Source organism: Hipposideros armiger, unplaced genomic scaffold, assembly GCF_001890085.2.
Source record: "Hipposideros armiger isolate ML-2016 unplaced genomic scaffold, ASM189008v1 scaffold_40, whole genome shotgun sequence".
In the NCBI taxonomy this organism is placed as follows: Eukaryota; Metazoa; Chordata; class Mammalia; order Chiroptera; family Hipposideridae; genus Hipposideros; species Hipposideros armiger.
The window spans coordinates 1,489,561-1,508,517 of record NW_017731390.1 but is presented as its reverse complement, the minus strand read 5'-3'; the positions used below and the strand labels follow the sequence as shown (position 1 = coordinate 1,508,517).

Below are 18,957 nucleotides of genomic sequence, written 5' to 3'. Positions count from 1 at the left end.
GGAGGGAACAGCAAGTGCAAAGGGTCTGGGGCAAGAGAATGCTTAAGCAGTTTGAGGTGCACTTTGAGGCTAGTATGTCTGGGGCAGAGTGACCAGAATGGAGAGGAGATTAGGTGAGAGTAGGGGCCTGATTGTTTGTCATTTATGTCCAGGACTTAGCCTCCTTAATGAGGTAGGCCAGATGGTGAATATAAATCGGTTGCATCAGAGGAAAGTTTACTTTGACTTTTTTTTTTTTTTGTAAGATTATTGGGGAATTGGTGGAGGGGAACAGCCAAGTTGCTTTCCTTTTGTTCTTCAGTCTAGTTGTGGAGGATGTCGCTTCACAGGCCCATGTTGATATTATTGCGCTCTAGCCAGGTAAGGCAGTTGCTCGCTGGCCATTGGACGGCTGCTCACGGCAGCTCGCAAAAGCTCACGTCCACTGCCAGCGAGCCCCACTGCCAGCGAGCCCCATTGCAGCCTACGCTGACTCCGGCTGCCCAGCTCCAGGTCGAGTTGTTGTTCACCATCTTAGCTGTAGAGGGCAGTGTCACTGGCCCTCATGTGGAATCCGAACTGGGGCCCTGCTGCTCAGAGCTGGCGTCCCAAGCCAACTCTTAGCTAACCAATGCGCCACTTGGCCGGCCCTGACTTTTGGTTTTAATGTCAGAGTTTTGAAAGTATGAACCTGAGTTTTCAAAATTATTCTTGATCCTGTTCCACTCATTATCTTAGGCAAAATAATGTCATTAACTTTAAAAATAATAATTATGGTATAAAAGTATTATGTGCTTGTGAAAAGTGAAAACCCTACAGGAGGGCTTGAAGTGTGTAAGTAAAAGTTCTCCTTCACTCATATCCCAGAGCCATGCCCCAGATGTAAAACTACTGTTGGTAGTTTTTCATGAATGTTTCCAGTTAGTTTCTATACATATAAAATATGTATTTTATATGTATTTGTACATGTGTTTCTTTTTTGTTGTTATTCATAATAAGGAAAATATATAATTTTGGTTTGACAGCTTTGATATTTTATATTATTAGCACTTAGCAGTCCATCTGTTTAAAGGATACTGAGAATATCATTGTATTGATAGTTCATGAATTATTTAAAATTGTCCCATATTGATTGCCATTTAGATTATTTCTCATTTGTAGCTATTTTGCATAATACTGTAATGGATAGCCTTGTATGTATGCATTTTGGTGTTTTTCTAGAACCTCTTGGATAAATTCATAGCGGTGAAATTGTAGAGTCAATAGAGCATCTATCATTTTTTAAACTTTGAATATAGACACATTACATTGGTTTTAGTTTACATATTATAAAAAGACATGACTTGAATAATTTACTCAAGTTATAGATGCCTAATGTTTAAATAGGCTTGCTGTAGCATTTTATACATGGTGCTTGATCATTGAGGATAGTTTTTTGTGTCCAAGATAAATTGTATGGATTTCTAAAATTATATTTTTAATAATACAGTTCCAGAGAACTGGCAGCTTGTGTATCATATGTTAATTCTCCTCTCTCCCAGAACTTGGACTTTAATTTTTGCCCTTTAAAGCTTACTCTATCAATCATGTTGTGTAATTTTTTAAATCCCAGTGTCTTCTTTACCCAAAATTAAATGTCTTTTTTTCCATGAAAAAAAGGCGAAGATATTGGAAGACTTGCAATGTAGCTTAGCCAATTTATCTTTTTATCTCATTGGCATTGTCTCACCATTCCTCTCAATCTTAGGTGTTTTATAAGCCTTTTGGTTGAAGAGACTTTTAAAAAGGAAATAATGTTCAATTCCCTGTGTATTTTCACCTCATAAAAAATAGAAAAATGAAGAGATACCCTTTAGATAAAATGAGCTTTTCTGTATTGTTATTCCTAGCATTTTCCCCTCAAGAGGGCCTTGTGCAAACGACCTGTTTAAAAGTTTGATTACAAAAGAAGCTTAAATCTTTAAACAAAACCAGCCCCCTCTCCAAAAAATGAAAATATTTAATCTGGTCCAAAATTATCAAAATATGTTTACTTACATGATAGAAAAGGCCATTTCCTTCTTCATTTTTAATAAGTTTCTGTTGGTTATTGAAAGAAGTTCAGTTCAGGATAGGATTGCATGATAGAAAGTGCACTTATACTTATGACTTGATCTGTTTAGCATAGGAAACTTAAATTTCACCACAAGAGACTATTCTTGATTGTAATTTTGTGCATTTATTATAAATGTATTGCTTTATGACATTTTGTAATTTGAGAAATACATCATCAGAGCAGAAGGAGCTATAGTTCATATTGAATATAGCAAGTATGTTCAAATATTGCCAGATCCAACCTATGGAAGAATTAATTGTGGGTGCAAGTTATGGCCCTAACAGCACTTACCTTTGATGGATTCAGTCTGTCTGATTCAATCTGTTTGATCAGACATATTTGATAAAAATGATACAGCAAAAAAACCAGATTTGTTGTGGAGAATAATATAATTTTTTAAGCTTAAATCTTCTGTCTTGAAATTAATTTTTCTCCTCCTTCAACAGGACACCTTACAGGAAAACATGAAAGACATTTCTCCATCTCAGGATGCCCCCTCTATCATAACCTCTCAGCTGACGAATGCAAGGTAATTGTGTTCTCATTTATTCAACATACACTTATTGAGTACTTAACCATTGCTCAGTACTTTGCTAAACAATAGGGATCCAGTATGAACCATGGGCAAGGTCATTGCTCTTGAATTCTAGTGGAGAAGACATCATTAAAAAACAACTTAAAAAAAAAAATAGACGGGTAAAAGACTTAATTATAGTATTGGGTTGTCAGAAAAGTCATGACGTATTTTTTTCTGTTTTTCGTTGCAAAAATGTGTCGTGACTTTTCTGACAACCCAATATATAACAAGTGCTTTGGAAGAATTTAACAAGATTATAGAATATTTGGAACATCACCCTCTAGTGAATTATTTTTCTTTGAAAATTAACTTCTAAAGACTATAGGGACCTTTTCCACCAAGGACTTAATTTGCATAAATATGTGGTCTCAATATTTATGCATTAGGTTCTCTTATAAATCTATGAATACGTTTTGCTTTTAAAAAGTTTTCCATAATTCTCTTTTTCTCTTTTTCCATCTACTACTATGGGATACTTTTCCTTTTTGTTACTCTCAATCACACCTCTTGGCATTTTTTTTTAAGTTTATCGGGGTGACAATTGTTAGTCAAGTTACATACGTTTCAGGTGTACAGTTCTGTAATACGTCATCTATATATCACATTTCTTGGCTATTTCTTGTTTTAAATTCTTGAAAAATATAGTCCGCAATAACCTTTGGAATTTTTGGAATAATGGAGTTAGGAGTAGAGCCTAAGATCCTATTTTTATGTTTCTGTGTGGGTTGCTGCTAGGAAGGATGGAAACAAAAAAACCAATTATGGGGAAGCAAGAGTTGAAAATGTTATTAATTAAATGGGTTGCTTGGGTAGTATTTGGACAAGTTATCCAAGCTGATTAGACCAAAGTAGTAATTGTTTTTGTAGTTGTTATTTTGCTCATAAGGCTAGGGTCACAGGTTTATTCCTGTCTGAAGCAATTTCATCCTGAGAAAAATTAGATTCCCTAGCTAACATTACTTCTCCCTGATTCAGAAATTTTTTCTCTTATTTACAAGTCGACCACAGGATGGACTATTTCTTTATATGTTTAGTCTTTCAGCACAGTAGTGTACTTTCAAAGCCTATATGGAAGGTTGAGAACACTTAGTCTTACTTTCTTCATCCCAACCCTCTTGTATAAGCAAGGCAGTTTTTTCTGCTTTGTGTAAGAGTAAGTGATAGGTGTTCTTATGATCTTCCCATTAGTCTGAGACCAGATCAAAATAGGTACAGCTCTGCCAACATCTGCATCAAAGCTGACAAGCTATTAGGTTCTTCTTTCTCTGAAAATAGCTGTGATCTATGTGATCTCTACCACTTATCTCTAAATAGAATGATCTGATACTATCAGTGGTTTTACATAAAAGTCTTCCTAAAATATTAACTTTTAAATTTGTTGGCTTGTATGAACACGTTACCTTAAGGAATTTATTTTTTTAAAAGCAAAATTTTAGTTTGGGGAGGAAAATTCTGAAAAAAGGAAAGCATTTTCTGAATTTTTCCTCTTTCGTGCTCTCTTTCTTTATACGGGAAATCAGGTTCAGCATAATCTATCTTTATGACTGGAACTTATGGTTGCAGGACGGGAATTTCTGGAAAATACATCTTTTTATTACATTTAAAATCCCAAATGGAAAGATTAGACTAATTCCTCACTTTTATTAAAAGCTCTAAAGTTTTTAAAGTACTTGCATAAACATGATTACTCTGAGTTTCCTGGTAAACTCTTGCCATCAGTGACATGACCATTTTTATCTGGTCCTAGATTTCTATGACTACATGTGCCAAACACTGTTAAAGGTATCCGAGGATTCTATAAATGAGATAAAAAGCCGCTGCATTCATGGAGTGTTTACATTCTTTTTTTTTTNGCTCCAGGTTGAGCTGTTGTTCAGCATCTTAGCTGTGGAGGGCAGTGTCACTGGCCCTCATATGTGGGATCCAAACCGGGGCCCTCTGGCATCCCAAGCTAGCTCTTAACCAATGCGCCGCTCGGCCGGCCCCTGTTGTTGTTTTTAAATGGACCCTAAGTGTAATGCTGAAATACTGTCTAGAATATGCCTTACAGGGAAAATGTGTCAAACAGGCTTCATTCAGGCATAGGTTATTGTGCTGTTGGCCATGAGTTCAGTGTTACTGAATCAACAATATAAAACAAGGTGTGCTGTTAAACAGAAATCCACAAACAAGGTTATGTATTGATTCATTGATGAAAATGACCAGAGGCTTGTAGAAACCTAAACCTCTATTTCCCTAGGAGCAGAGTTTCAGTGTTTACTAATTCAGTGTCCGTGGTGACTTTATAGAACATAACTACTGTAAATAAGGAGAATCAACTGTATGCTATTCAGTGTTAACTGTCCTGTGACATTTTAGTCAACATTAGAATTCTTAGAATTAGCCTTCCAATCCTTTCAGTGTTAAGTCATTTTTAAGCAGCCTGGGAAGAGATGAATGAGGAAGTGGCATAATCCACTAAGGGAGGGGAGGGCAGACTGTATCTTTCTGTGGAGGGCAGTGTCACTGGCCCTCATATGTGGGATCCGAACCGGGGCCCTCTGGCATCCCAAGCGAGTTCTTAACCATCGCGCCCCTCGGCCGGCCCTAGGTGGAGCTTTCTTGAAGCAATTCCAGTTAATAAATATTTGGATTTACGTGTGACAAATTGGGACATGATTCTTGAGTTGACCAAAAGTCACAGTAAAATACATACATATGCTTTTTAAACGTATTGATATAAAACCTTTCAAGAATTCACCCATTTATAGGAATGGCCGACTGGCTACATTAAATCTATTAGCAATTAAAGGTAAGGAAAGGGGGTACCTTGTGACCAAGTGCCCCCCACCCCAGGCTTCTTGCTGTTTAACCAGGCTACCTTGCCTTCCCTTTTTTTTTTTGGCCACAGAAGGACTTGCTCCTATTTCCTTACGTAACAAAGCAACACCTGGAGAAGTTACTTGTGAAGGTGAGAGTAAAGCACTCCTACCTTTACTCAGCAACTCTGAGTTGCTGGAAATAAGCTGCTTAACGAATTTCCTGTTGTCGCAAGACTTCTTATAATAAGCAAGGGTATTTTATTGATCTGGCTTTTACATAGTAGATGGTTTTAATCTTCTGAGCTGAAACGGTGCCAGAATGTAACCCAGAAAACTTGTTCCAAACTGCTATAAAAATACCATAAATATATGACAATGATTTAGGAGCCTTTGCTTTACTGAAAAAATATCTCTGTGTTGCTGCATGTTCTCAAGTGTGTCCAACTATCTGTAATCTCAGCTGATTAAATTTGACTTGTGATTCCTTTTCCCTTTTCAGCAGCAGTCTTGTTGGGAAGGTTTGTTTCCCTGATGTGAATTCCATTCTCTTGCAGGCTAAGTGTGTGTGGAAACACCCACCCGGTGATGAGATCTATCGCAAAGGTTCAATATCCGTGTTTGAAGTGGATGGCAAGAAAAACAAGGTAAAAAGGAGTCGCATAAGAAAGAGGCAGTACTGTTGTATATTCACAGGTTTCAGAAATTTGTTTTTGTCTCCACCTCACCTTATAAAGAAGATAGAACTCTTCTATTGGCAAAATATGCAACTCCTGCTTCATTGACAATAATATGATCTTTATCTTGAGGCCCTTATGTGATAAACTCAGGAATCACTGACCCACACATGAACTCTGTTTCTCTGCTTCCAGATCTACTGCCAAAACCTGTGCCTGCTGGCCAAGCTTTTTCTGGACCACAAGACATTATATTATGATGTGGAGCCCTTCCTGTTCTATGTTATGACAGAAGCAGACAACACTGGCTGTCACCTGATTGGATATTTTTCCAAGGTCAGCAGGATCTGGAGATTAAGAAGCTAATGGCCAGAACAGGGTGATTGATGCTGGCACATGGGGACTAAGGAAGAGGCAGTACTCTGGATATTGTCAGCCCTTCCCTTGAAAAAAAAGGAAAATCCGTATCAAATATTGTTTAATGAAAATGTGCCATTCTTTATTTAAAAAGCTTCTGGTTTATTCTTTTCTGGACTTGTGGGTTGTAGCTGCCTATTAATTACTGTCCAGGGCCCTGCCTACTAACCCACAAGCCCACATCTTGTAGTCAAGCCAAACCTCCTGGCTTTGCCTTCTATTAGCTCAAAACCAGGAATATATTCCTTTTCCCTAGTGCTCTAGCTGGATTCTTTCAATGGTGAAGCCACTGTGCTTTTAAAGACTCATGGTCAGGTTTTACTTATGACTTTTAATGTAACTTTTCTGAAATATAACTCACATACCACAATTCACTCATTTAAAGGTACAGTGGTATTTAGTATATTCACAGAACTATGCAACCACTGCGCAATCAGCATAATCAATTTTCATGACCTCAGTAAGAAAGCCAGTACCCATAAGCAACACTCCTCATTTCCACTCAGCCACTCCCAGCCCTTCTGTCTATAAATTTTCCTGTTCTGGACATTTCACGTAAATGGAATCATACAATATGTGATTTGATTGCTTTTGACCCCCTTCCAGAATGGGGACTTACTGTTTGGGATCCCTCCCTTCTCCAGGAGGCAGCTCCCTTTGGAAAAATTGCTTTTAAAGACAGCTGCTCGAGACCGACTCTTTTGTCTAAACCTTCTTGCCCTGTTCTGTGACTATAAAGAATCCAGAGGCAGCCAGCCCCCCCTTAAAACGAGACTGGAGGTCTCAGAGTAGTTTTGGAAACCCTGGGATTAATATCTTTGACCATCATTAAGGGTGTGTAACAGCTGTGAACCTGATAGCCACTCCCAGGATTGGTTAGCTAGGTACTTGGAAAGCAGCCTTATTGTGTATCTGTGGGACTGTTGACGCTTAATTCCAAACCCTCTTGACCTGCTTTTCTGTTTGTTCTTGATTTTAGGAAAAGAACTCGTTCCTCAACTACAATGTATCCTGTATCCTCACTATGCCGCAGTACATGAGACAGGGCTATGGCAAGATGCTCATTGATTTCAGTAAGTGAAACTGCTAAGCACCACATGGCAGGGACCACGTGAATATTGTTTGTATTTCTGTCCTATGGTTTCTACAACTCCTGGCATGTAGTGGGTTATACTGATATTTATTAGGTGAATGAATAAGTAGAAAAAACCTCAACACTGTCAGTGGGCCTGTTACACATTGAACACTCAACGAATACTGCACCCTGGGTTTGGTTCCTGATAGATAGTAGGAGATAATAGAGGAGAGTAAAGTAAGCTCTTTAGGATTATCCCAACTTGAGACTTAATGAACAATGCACACATGTGTAAGGCTTCAAATCTTTCCTGAATGTTAGGGATTTCGGTTTTGTAAGGACTTTTCTAGAGGCAGCCAGTATACCTGATAGAGGCTTTGGGCCTCATTATTTGTGGGTTCTGTATTTGGAGATTTGCCTATTCACTAGAATTTATGTGTAACCCAAGCTACTACTACTCTTGGCACTTTTGCAGTCATTCATGGACATGTGCACAACAGCAAAAAATAAGTCACCACACGTTCCCAGCCAAGGTCAAACACGGTGCCTTATTTCAGCTCTTACTGTAATCACGTGTTCTTTTTATGGTCTGTTAGAGCCACATTTTTCTTATTTGGGGGCTTTTTGTTGTTTTTATTTATTTTTTAAGATTTTATTGGGGAATTGGGGGAGGGAACAGCGTTGGGGAATCGGGGAAGGGAAAAAGACAAGTTCTGTCCTTTTGTTCTTCAGTCTAGTTGTGGAGGATGTTGCTTCACTGACCCAAGTTGGCACCATCATTGCACTCTTCCCGGGCAAGGCAGATCAGTCGCCGGCTTCTGGACTGCTGCTCAAGGCGGCTGCTGGCCACACACAGTAGCCCATGGCAACCCACTGCCACAGGGGCTGCAGCCTATGCCGTCGCCAGCGACTCACGGCAGCCCAGCTCCAGGTTGAGCTGTTGTTCAGCATCTTAGCTGTGGAGGGCAGTGTCACTGGCCCTCATATNACCACCAGGTTGAGCTGTTGTTCAGCATCTTAGCTGTAGAGGGCAGTGTCACTGGCCCTCATATGCGAGATCCAAACCGGGGCCCTCTGGCGTCCCAAGCCAGCTCTCAACCATCGTGCCACTCGGCTGGCCCAAAGAGTATTCACATTCTTATGGGGGGAGGCAAAATAACATAGAAATTAGTAAATAAGAATTTCATGTAGTGATAAATATGAGAAACAAAAAGACTAAAAGATACAAAGTGACTGTTTTGGGGGTGAGGGGGGATTGGCACTGCTTTTGTTGGGGTTGTTAAGGAAGACTTTCCTGAGGCGTGTGTGGCATTTGATCTGAGTCATGGCTGATGACAAAGAGGCAGTTGTGTCAAAATCTAGGAGGAGAGATCTAAGTAGAAGGAGGAGCAGGTGCAAAGGCTATGAGATGGGGGCAAACTGTTGGGTTTGAGAGACCGGAAGTGGCCAATGTGGCTGGATCATGATGAGAAGTGAGGCAGCGGGTCAGATCATGAAGGACTGCAGGCCGAGGCACAGGAGTATGTTTGTGTGCTGATGGCGTTGGGAAGCATCGGGAGGGCTTTAGCACAGGTGGGATGTAATTTCGTAAACCCTTTTTAAAATCGCAGCTTGCTAGTGTGTGGAGAATGGACTGGACGGGGCAAGAGTTGACTCGGTAGACTAGTTGGAATGCTCTTCCGAAGTTCAGGCCATAGATGGTGGCCTGGACTAGTGGAGACAGTAGGAATTGGTTGGATTCAGGATATATTTTGGAGGGGAGCTGCCTAATAGATTTGCTGATGGATTCAATGTGTGTGAGAGATGTGAGAGTAAGAGAAGCATCAAGTACAGCCTTCAAGTTTTTGACCAGATTGCTTGTTTAGAAAGCGTTGCTCTTTATTAATGTAGGAAGATTTGGGGTGGACTAGAGCCGTGGGAGAACACCAGTCTTCTATTTTGACCCTGCTGAGTTTTAATGTTGAAATTGAATAGGCAGTTGGATATGAGTCCTCAATTCCCAAGAGCTGAAAACAATTGCAGAGCTAATGTGGTTTGTCTAAGATCACATAACGACTAAGTTAAGTTTCCCTATAGACTTGACCCCGGTATCTGACATTTTCTTTGTACTTCTTCACTTTGTTCTTGTACCTCCTCACGCTGTTTCTTATTCATTGTATAGTGGAAAGAATCCAGGCTTAGAATTGTCAGACCTAATTAAAATCTTAGCTTTACCACGATTGAGCTGCCATTATTTTACTTCTCTGATTCTCAGTTCATGGCTGAGAAAACAGAACATGAAGCTTGTCTTATCTGTATCTTACAGACTTTGTGAGAACTTGAAGACCTTTTGAAAGTAAAAGTACCACGTAACTTCAGGGGATTTGTTCTTGTATTCTTATGCGCTAAGTAAATATTAGTCTTAGAAGCAGGTGGATTTATTGACGTTGTTGATGGTTGCAGGTGAGAGCACAGAGCCGGGATAAGCAGATAGAAGAAAGGATGCTGTCCCACAGGCAAGATGACAACAACAGGCATGCAACCAGGCACCAGGTACGGGCCTTGTTAAAGCTCTGGCCGTTCAGTTTGAGAGCCAAGTCTTGGATCTCCTGTGCCCATGACTGTCTTTAGGTATATCTATGCCTCTTATTTCCTATGGTATGTCTAAATAACTGGTCTTTAGAAACTCAGAAACATATTTGATTTCCAAATAGTAAATTTTTATGAAACAAACAATTCTACCTCATAAATGAAGGAATCATGCTATCTATAATAATTGTAATATAATAATAATAAAAGATAATCCTGATTATTTGAAAGATTGTACTTGCTGCTCTATTGCCTCATTTTGCATCTACTTTTTAACCCATTGTAATTTACCTTCAAACCCGTCTACTCTGCTGGCATGTTTCCAAGGTCACCAGTGACTTTTCGTTAGCATTTGACATTTGTTACTTATATCATTTTTCTTCTTCTCTCTTCCCTTGAATTCTAAGATGCTGCTTTGCCCTAATCCTTGTGCCTCTCTGAACATCCATACCTGTTGATTACACTTAATTCTTTGTTCCTCCCCTAATGCCTTTGGTCTTTACTCTTGCTGCTTTTCTGCCTTGAACTCTATACCTATACCAAGAAGAAATTGTGTTTATTCTTCAAGGCCTTGTGCAACTGTAAAATGTTGTAGGAATTCTTCCCCAAAATTCTCTTACCATTAATGAGTTCTTCTTCATGCATTCCCATTGTAATATTCTCAGAATGTTAGTTTAGCCCTTGTCACATATTGTACGTACATAGCTCATCATATAGATGTCTGTTTTTATGGTTAGATTATAGGTGGATAGCAGAGGAAGCATAGCGGTGAGGGAGAAGTTTGACTTGGGAGTCAAACAGATGTGGGTTTGAACACTTTGATTCTGTTACGCTAGCAGTGTGGTGTTGGTAACTTCCCTAAACTTTATTTCCTTGTTAATAAAAATGAGTAAGACTTACCTGTCAGGGTAATCAACTAAATTATGCATATAAGGTACCTATCCCCAGTGCTGGGCAGGTAATAAGCACTCTATAAGTGGTAGCTACACTTTTCTTCATAGTCTATCTTGGGTTCTGTTCTTACTCAGTTTTTAAATTTTTATTCATTTTTGTATTAGTACTTGGAAAACAGTAAGCATTCAATAAATGCTTATTGAATTGACATGATCTTTATTTTATTCCTGTTGGCTTTTGTGAAGACTTGCATCCTTAATTTATGTTCTGTTTGGTTTAATATTAAAATAAGTACATTCCTGAACTCATTAACTGACAGTAAGCACAGTGGTCTAGGTGATGAGGGGACTCAATTTGGAATTTTTTAATTGCCAATAGTATATTCACAGGGCTATAACACATCTGGCATCACCTGTTCCCCCTCTTATTTATTTATTGTTGTTACTTTCATTTTGAAATGAATTAGATGAGTTTTCCTGCTAGCTTCTCAATTTTCTCCTTTTTCCTTTTAGGCACCAACAGAGAGGCAGCTACGTTATAAGGAAAAGGTTGCTGAACTCAGGAAGAAAAGAAATTCTGGGCTAAGCAAAGAACAGAAAGAGAAATACATGGTAAGAAAAAGTTAAATATTTAATTATAAGCATGACCTCTTGCCACCCCATTTGATTCCTTTCGGTTTCTAAGCGTCTGCTTTTCAGATTTGCCATTTGGTATCCTCTATAAGTGTAAGGAGTCTTCTCTGGCAGTTAAAATTTACTAGACTACCCCAAAACTGTGCTGTTAAGAGTGGAAACAGGAGGTCTTCCAAAAACAAAATACTGTTAGAATTTAGATGAAAAAATTCAACCCTCTAGTTGTTTGTAAACCTTATTACTTAAGCTTTAAAAGGTTAATTTACACACTCAGACAAATACCGTGATAATGGATATGTCTGTAAAAGGAAAAATAAGATAAGCTGTAGTCCACTTATTTTAATGGGAAAATAAAATTGCTACATGATAAAAGGTATTAATTCTATAATAGATCTTTTTTATAGTATTTAAACTTTTTTCCTTGTTTTAAAAGTAATGCACATTTGTAAAATGTAGAACAATTAAGGAAAGAATACAGGGGCCAGCCGAGTGGCACGTTGGTTAAGAGTTGGCTTGGGATGCCAGAGGGCCCTGGTTCAGATCCCACATATGAGGGCCAGTGACACTGCCCTCCACAGCTAAGATGCTGAACAACAGCTCAACCTGGAGCTGGGCTGCCCTGAGTCGCCGGCGACTGCATGGGCTGCAGCCCTTGCTGCAGTGGGTTGTCATGGGCTACCGTGTGTGGCCAGCAGCCAGCGTGAGCGGCCAGCAGCCGCCATGAGCGGCCATCCAGAAGCCGGCGACTGATATGCCTCGCCCGGAAAGAGTGCAATGATGGTGCCAACTTGGGCCAGTGAAGCAACGTCCTCCACAACTAGACTGAAGAACAAAAGGACAGCAACTTGTCTGTTCCCATCCCCCAATTCCCCAATTTAAAAAAAATAAGAAAAAGAAAAAAATACAGAAATAAACATTAATCCTATTACCTAAAAGTAACCAGTTAGCCTTTTGGGATATATATATAGCCTTCTAGCTTTTTGTATAATGCCTATTTACATAATTTGGATATTACTGTAAGTATCTTTGAATTCTGTGTTTTTTAATATCTTGAACTAATTTCCTCATTTTGTTAAAAATTCGTCAAAAAACTTTTGCATAAAATTTAATTTTTAAGTAAAGATTTATTCTATTATAAATCTATTAAATGCTTACTATTCAAAGTACCAAAAAACTTGAGAAGGGAAATTCCAAAAAAATTACCCTCCAAGATATAAACCACTGTTAACCTTTTGGTGTGTAATCACTGTCTTTTTCTAATGCATATTTTTATTTTTTTATGGAGTTGGAATATTTGCTTATTTAGTCATTAGAATGATTATTACAAGTATAGTTTGTGAATACTTAGGCAGTCAGCATGGCTTCACTAAAACGAAAGTACGCCAAACTGTGTATTTATTTTCTGGTACTCATCACTGTCTTGAAAACGACCTTAATGAATAAATGGAGATGGACCAGTGTGAGATAGGGGGTTCGCTGTGGGGTGAATTTGTAGCTAAACACCCACACCAGACTGTTGGGTTTGTAGAGGAAGGGCTCTGCAAGTTATAGTCTCTCTGTCTTGTTCAATGTTTTTTTCCTACAAATTGGGTAGAGGTGTAATGATAACGATAATACTATTTATTGAGGGTACTAGGCACTGTGGTTATGTTGCTTCCATAATCTTTGTGGTGAAGATGGATGGTATTTCACCTATTTTATTGCCGGGAAATTGAGGTTTAGAGACATAATTTGCCCAGAATCACATAGGTAGAAAGTGTCTGACGTAAACCCCAGAAATTTATCTTTGAAACATCTGCTTTCCAGTAGTTTGGGCTAGGTTATTTGGACCCAACCTTGCCGGTAAAAATGCTGGATAGGATTTTTTTTTAAGCTTTTAAAAAAAGAAGTTCACAAAACTATAAGAAATAACTAATACTTAGAATCTAAACCTTAGATGACAGAGTTCAAATTCAAAAAGATATCCATCAGATGGGCCCAGATTAATTGAAGTTTTACTAGGAGTGAAGGGACTGGTGCATGGTGTTTTCATATGCTAATATATGTGTGAAATCTGTAATGTTCCTCCAGGGATGAGCCATCCACTCCACCTAACTACCATGGTCTTTCTTTCTCTGGGTGAGAGGTGGAGCCTAGGACAGAGGGGGAAGGGCTAGAATCAGGTTTAAAAGGGAAGTTTCCTTTGTGGAATTTCTTTCCTGTGTAAGAATACTTGTGACTGCCATGGTAAGTTTTGATACTTACCGAAAACTGGATTGTTTTTATGCTTTTAATTGTCTTACTTTTGTTCTTGCTTAATATTTAGTAAAATATTTCTCAGAGGCCAGCCTGTGTTTCGTATGCACTTGGGCTGGAGTTCTGAAGTGAGAGCATGACAATGCCTTTGGCGGACAGTGTAATGATGGGCACAGCAATTCAAGTGAAAGAATTTACCAAAGACTGTTTCGTCCCAACTGCCCCTTCCTGCCTGCGGATTTTCTTTTCTGTCTAAAATCTGAGACTCTAAGGCTAAGAGCTTTGGTTTTTGTTTTGTTTTTAAATGGGGGAGTATGCATCAAGGTTCCTTCCAGATATCAGCATTCTAGGAATGTGTAGTGCCCTTGGGTTTGTTATATTTTGTTTGTCCTTTTTGGCACATTTTCAGAGGGAGAAGTGGAGGCATAGCGCACTGATTCTTGAGGTGTTCATTTAGAGAGAGAGAAGAATGAAACTCCTTTTTGAAAAGATTGTAAGAGCATTTGCTTTCCAGATTCACCGGGGTGGGTAGTGGGTGTCTTCTGGCATTAACCTGCTTGATAAGTAGTATGTCTGTGCCACACCCTATAGTGCCAGGGATAATGCCTGGCATAGAATAGGCAATAAATAGTTTATGGTTGTACTTGGTCCTTTGGTTGGTATCAATTGAAATGCAAAAGATGTTCTTAGCAGAAAGTATCATGCTCTGGTAATTTTCCTAGGAACACAGGCAGACCTATGGGAACACCCGGGAACCTCTCTTGGAAAACCTGACTAGCGAGTATGACTTGGATCTTTTCCGAAGAGCACAGGCCCGGGCTTCAGAGGATTTGGTGAGTATTAAAACCTCCAAGCTGAGGACCACTTGTGACAGGCACTTAGAACTGCCAAGAAAAATGATTAGCAGTCAGTTGGATGGGAATTAAATGTACCTTACAGCTTGAATAGCCTCTTTCCTCTTCCCCCAGCTATCCTTCCTTGAGACTGCCTTCCTTCCCATTCATATTTAAAGTTAATTACCCCTCCTCCCTTCCTTTGTCCTGTAGAGTTTTCTCTCTCCACCTGTTTTGTGGGGGTGGTTAGCTAGATAAAACGATAGGTGCCACTTGCTCTCAGTTCCGGTAATTTGCAATTCTGAGAACCTCTGGCCTGGGAGATACCCCCCATTGTCCCCTTAACCGGGACAGGAACTCCCCTTTGCAGGGCTGCTGTAAAAGAATTAAAAGGACAGTGAAGAGGAATAATGGAAAAGGCTGTTGTCACATATTTTAGAATTAATCTTTGACGCAGCCAAGTTTTACATATTAAGATGGCTTTCTGTTCTGATTTTTATTTACAGTTAGTTAACATTTAGTTTTATAACCTAGGCAGACTTTTCAACAAATCAATAAAATTGTGGTGATTGAGCTTTCCTCTGATTTGATGGGTTAAACTTGTTCAGGGAAATTGTAAAGTGAATCAGTTCCTTTTTTTTTTTTTTTAATTGTATCAAATACTTCATGTAAAAGTTCTAGAACAGACTTGTTACAAGTTTTGTGGGAGGCAGGGCTTGCTCGCTGCCCATGGCTGGGATGGGCTGCCACTGCTGTTTTTCTCTATCCTACTTTGGAACAGCATTTCCTAGGCTAGCCTTTCTCAGTGCCCCACCTGGTAATGCTTAGAGATTATTTCTGTAACTATTGTAACTCATAGTCATAGCCACAGAGTGCACATAGATATCCAAACATTTTCTACATTCTAGACTTTAGATTCCAGAATTAAAGCATTGTCAATGTTTCCAAAATATATATTTTGTTTTGTTTTTTTTAAAGATTTTATTGGGGAATTGGGGGAGAGGAACAGTGCTGGGGCGTCAGAGGAAGGGGAACAGACAAGTTGCTGTCCTTTTGTAATTCAGTCTAGTTGTGGAGGACGTTGCTTCACTGGCCCATGTTGGTATTATCATTGCGCTTTTCCCGGGTGAGGCAGATGGGTTGCCGGCCTCTGGACGGCCGCTCACAGCAGCTCTTGGCAGCTCACACCGGCTGCCAGCCACTCACGTTGGCTGCCGGCCACACACAGTAGCTTATGGCAGCCCACTGCAGTAGGGGCTGCAGCCTACCCTGTCGCTGGCGACTCACAGCAGCCCAGCTCCAGGTCGAGCTGTTGTTCACCATCTTAGCTGTAGAGGGCAGTGTCACTGGCCCTCATGTGGGATCTGAACCGGGGCCCTGCTGCTCAGAGCTGGTGTCCCAAGCCAACTCTTAACCAATGCGCCACTCGGCCAGCCCCCAAAATATTTTTCAAGGAACCTAAGTTGAGAGGGTGGCCACTGGGGGTATATGTTACATATACCCACACAGATTTATAAAAGTTTCTGGAAATAGGTAGAAAGCACAATCTAGCTAATCTTTTCTGTTTAGTTTTAGACTGTTTTGTAAAGGCAGGGAGTTTGTATTTGTGGTTGCCTTTTATATAATTCAGTTTGATTCAGACTGATAACAAAATTTTACCAGGGACTTGCTCTGATGTTCAAGAGTTGAGACCCAAAGTGTGGTAGGGAGCAGAGAAAAGCCACACTTTTATTGAGACCTATACTCCAGGCATTGTAGGTAGTAAGTTTTCCATAAGCCTGCCTGAGTATCCGTGCCCATGTAGCCCTCTTCACTGCAGGTTTCTCTTAAGTTAGAAGCCCAATAAGTCTGATTTTCTTTTTCTTTTTTTTTTTTCATAGCTTAGCATCATGGCATGCACACAAGCTTACAAAAACAAAGATGATTACAGTTGACCCTTGAACAACATGGGTTCTAACTGTATAGGTCCACTTACATGTGGATGTTTTCCAGTAAATGTATTTTCCTTATGATTTTCTTAACATTTTCTTTTATCTAGCTTGTTTTATTGTAAGAATACAGGTTATGATACATATAACATACAAAGTATGTACTAATCAACTGTTTATGTGATCAGTAAGGCTTCCTTTCAACAGAAGGCTCTTAGTAGTTAAGGTTTTGGGGAGTCAGAAGTCATAACGCAGATTTTCAACGACTGACTGCATGGGAGGTCGACAGCCCCTCGTTCCCCCCCCCTCCCCGCCCCCCCAGTTGTTCAAGGGTCAACTGTAATTCTAATCCTCCTTTGACTTTGGATTTCTTTACAATAGGAGAAGTTGAGGCTGCAAGGCCAAATCACAGAGGGAAGCAACATGATTAAAACAATTGCTTTTGGTCGCTATGAGCTTGATACTTGGTACCATTCTCCCTATCCTGAAGAATATGCACGACTGGGACGTCTCTACATGTGTGAATTCTGTTTAAAATACATGAAGAGCCAAACAATACTCCGCCGACACATGGTAAGTTGACTGCAGTAAGCTATAGGATCTTTAGATATTGACATCCATCTAGATGACATTTGTCTAAGCTTGTCTTGGTGGTTCGCAGTAATGAGATGAAGAACTAGGAAACTGAAAGTGACATTTCAGAGTCGGGGTTATACAGCCTGTGGCATTGCTGATGCTGAGTGGTCCCAAAAGCAGCTGTTGGCCCTTAACCACGTCCTATCGTACACATCTCCCTGTCTTTTTGTCTTGCTGCCTGCACTTTTTCATTTCTTCTGTGGGATATGAATTACTCTGCCCACAGTTTTTATGTGTCCCAACCTAGATGAGAATAGGGCAGGGACAACATGACTCACCTTTGTCTCCCTAGCAACTACCATAGGCAATAAATTCCCAATTAATATGTGTTGAATGGACACTTATATAAGGGAGATAAACTATAAAATTAACTGGATGGGTCCTTTGGTGCCTTCTCAAGTTGTTTATTGTTTTTTGGTTTCTAAACATTCTACTTCCTGTGGAAGTAAAGACTTGAATCTCATTTTATTGTTGACAAATATGCTTACTAGATATTTTGCAGCTTGAAGCCATTTTTCTTTCCCGACTTGTGGAATGAAAAGTCTTGTCTTAAAGGAACTTTCTGCCATGGAGTAGGGATGGGAAAAGGGCAAGGGGCAGAAATTAGTCTTTCAGACAGGGAAACCTTTTTTTTTTAAATCTTGGTTCTATAGTAATAACATAATTTGGCTCTAAGGCCTTTTAGGGTGTCTCTTCCTCTTTCGCCTTCTATCTGTATTTCCTGGGATTTCCATATGCTGAACATCTACCACTCAAGTATTTCATGGTTTCTGTCTTATACTCTTCTACCCAGTTTATTGATACTGCTTTTTTTGTGTTCTCAACTCGGGAGCACAGTCTAAAGCGCTGTGGCCCAAAACCTCTCCTATGAATTAAGCCCCCCAGACTCTGGCAAACTGGAATTGGGGTGAGGCTAGAATGCCAGAGGGAAGATGATGGGCGAGGGCTGGTGGGGACACTGGAGCACAGGGAATAATGGTATCAGAAGGACTGGTCTTTATGATTGTAGACCGTGGAAATAAAGTAAAACAAGTTTTTGCTATGTGCAAGTAAGACTGGTATTTTTATTGATGTGAACTGCTTGCCTTTGATGCCCTTTTGCTTCCTTTTTGTTTCTGGTTATTTAGTGGCACTAACCAATGAAGTAGCCCAAAAGGGCAAGAAATAGTAGGCTGAGAAAACAAAGGGTCTGCATGAATCGGGGGTCAAGTAAACATTCTGAATTGTTAGAGGATCCTACTGTGTTAATGAGTTACAAAAATCAAATTTCAGGAAATAAAAATCTATTTTAATCCATACTTGTGATTTCTGTTGCTGCTTTGGCCATTTGGCCAATAGGTTTGGCTTCTGTTTCTAAACAAATAGTTGTAGTATTAGTTTGGTTATTGTTGGAAAGAGCCAGCATGAGTAAAGGGGTGGAGGTAAGAACAAAGTATAGGTGGAGCTTTCTTTTTTTTTTTAAAGATTTTTTTTATTTTTTATTGGGGAATTGGGGGGATGGGAACAGCGCTGGGGAATTGGGGAAAGGGGAAGAGACAAGTTGCTGTCGTTTTGTTCTTCAATCTAGTTGTGGAGAATGTTGCTTCACTGGCCCAAGTTGGCACCATCATTGC

The 18,957-nt window shown here is 39.7% G+C and overlaps 1 protein-coding gene across 1 annotated transcript in view; it reads left to right on the top strand.

Annotated features, from left to right (window-relative positions):
• The first annotated feature begins 5,542 nt into the window (after positions 1-5,542).
• The window catches only part of KAT7 (lysine acetyltransferase 7), a 21,905-nt gene continuing 8,490 nt past the window's right edge, over positions 5,543-18,957 (top strand). Inside the window, exons 1-4 of the mRNA XM_019638662.1 lie at positions 5,543-5,601; positions 6,007-6,096; positions 6,322-6,462; positions 7,523-7,616. Of these exons, the coding sequence (XP_019494207.1) occupies positions 6,412-6,462; positions 7,523-7,616 (145 nt within the window). The 5' untranslated portion in view covers positions 5,543-5,601; positions 6,007-6,096; positions 6,322-6,411. The remainder of the gene's footprint in view (positions 5,602-6,006; positions 6,097-6,321; positions 6,463-7,522; positions 7,617-18,957) is intronic.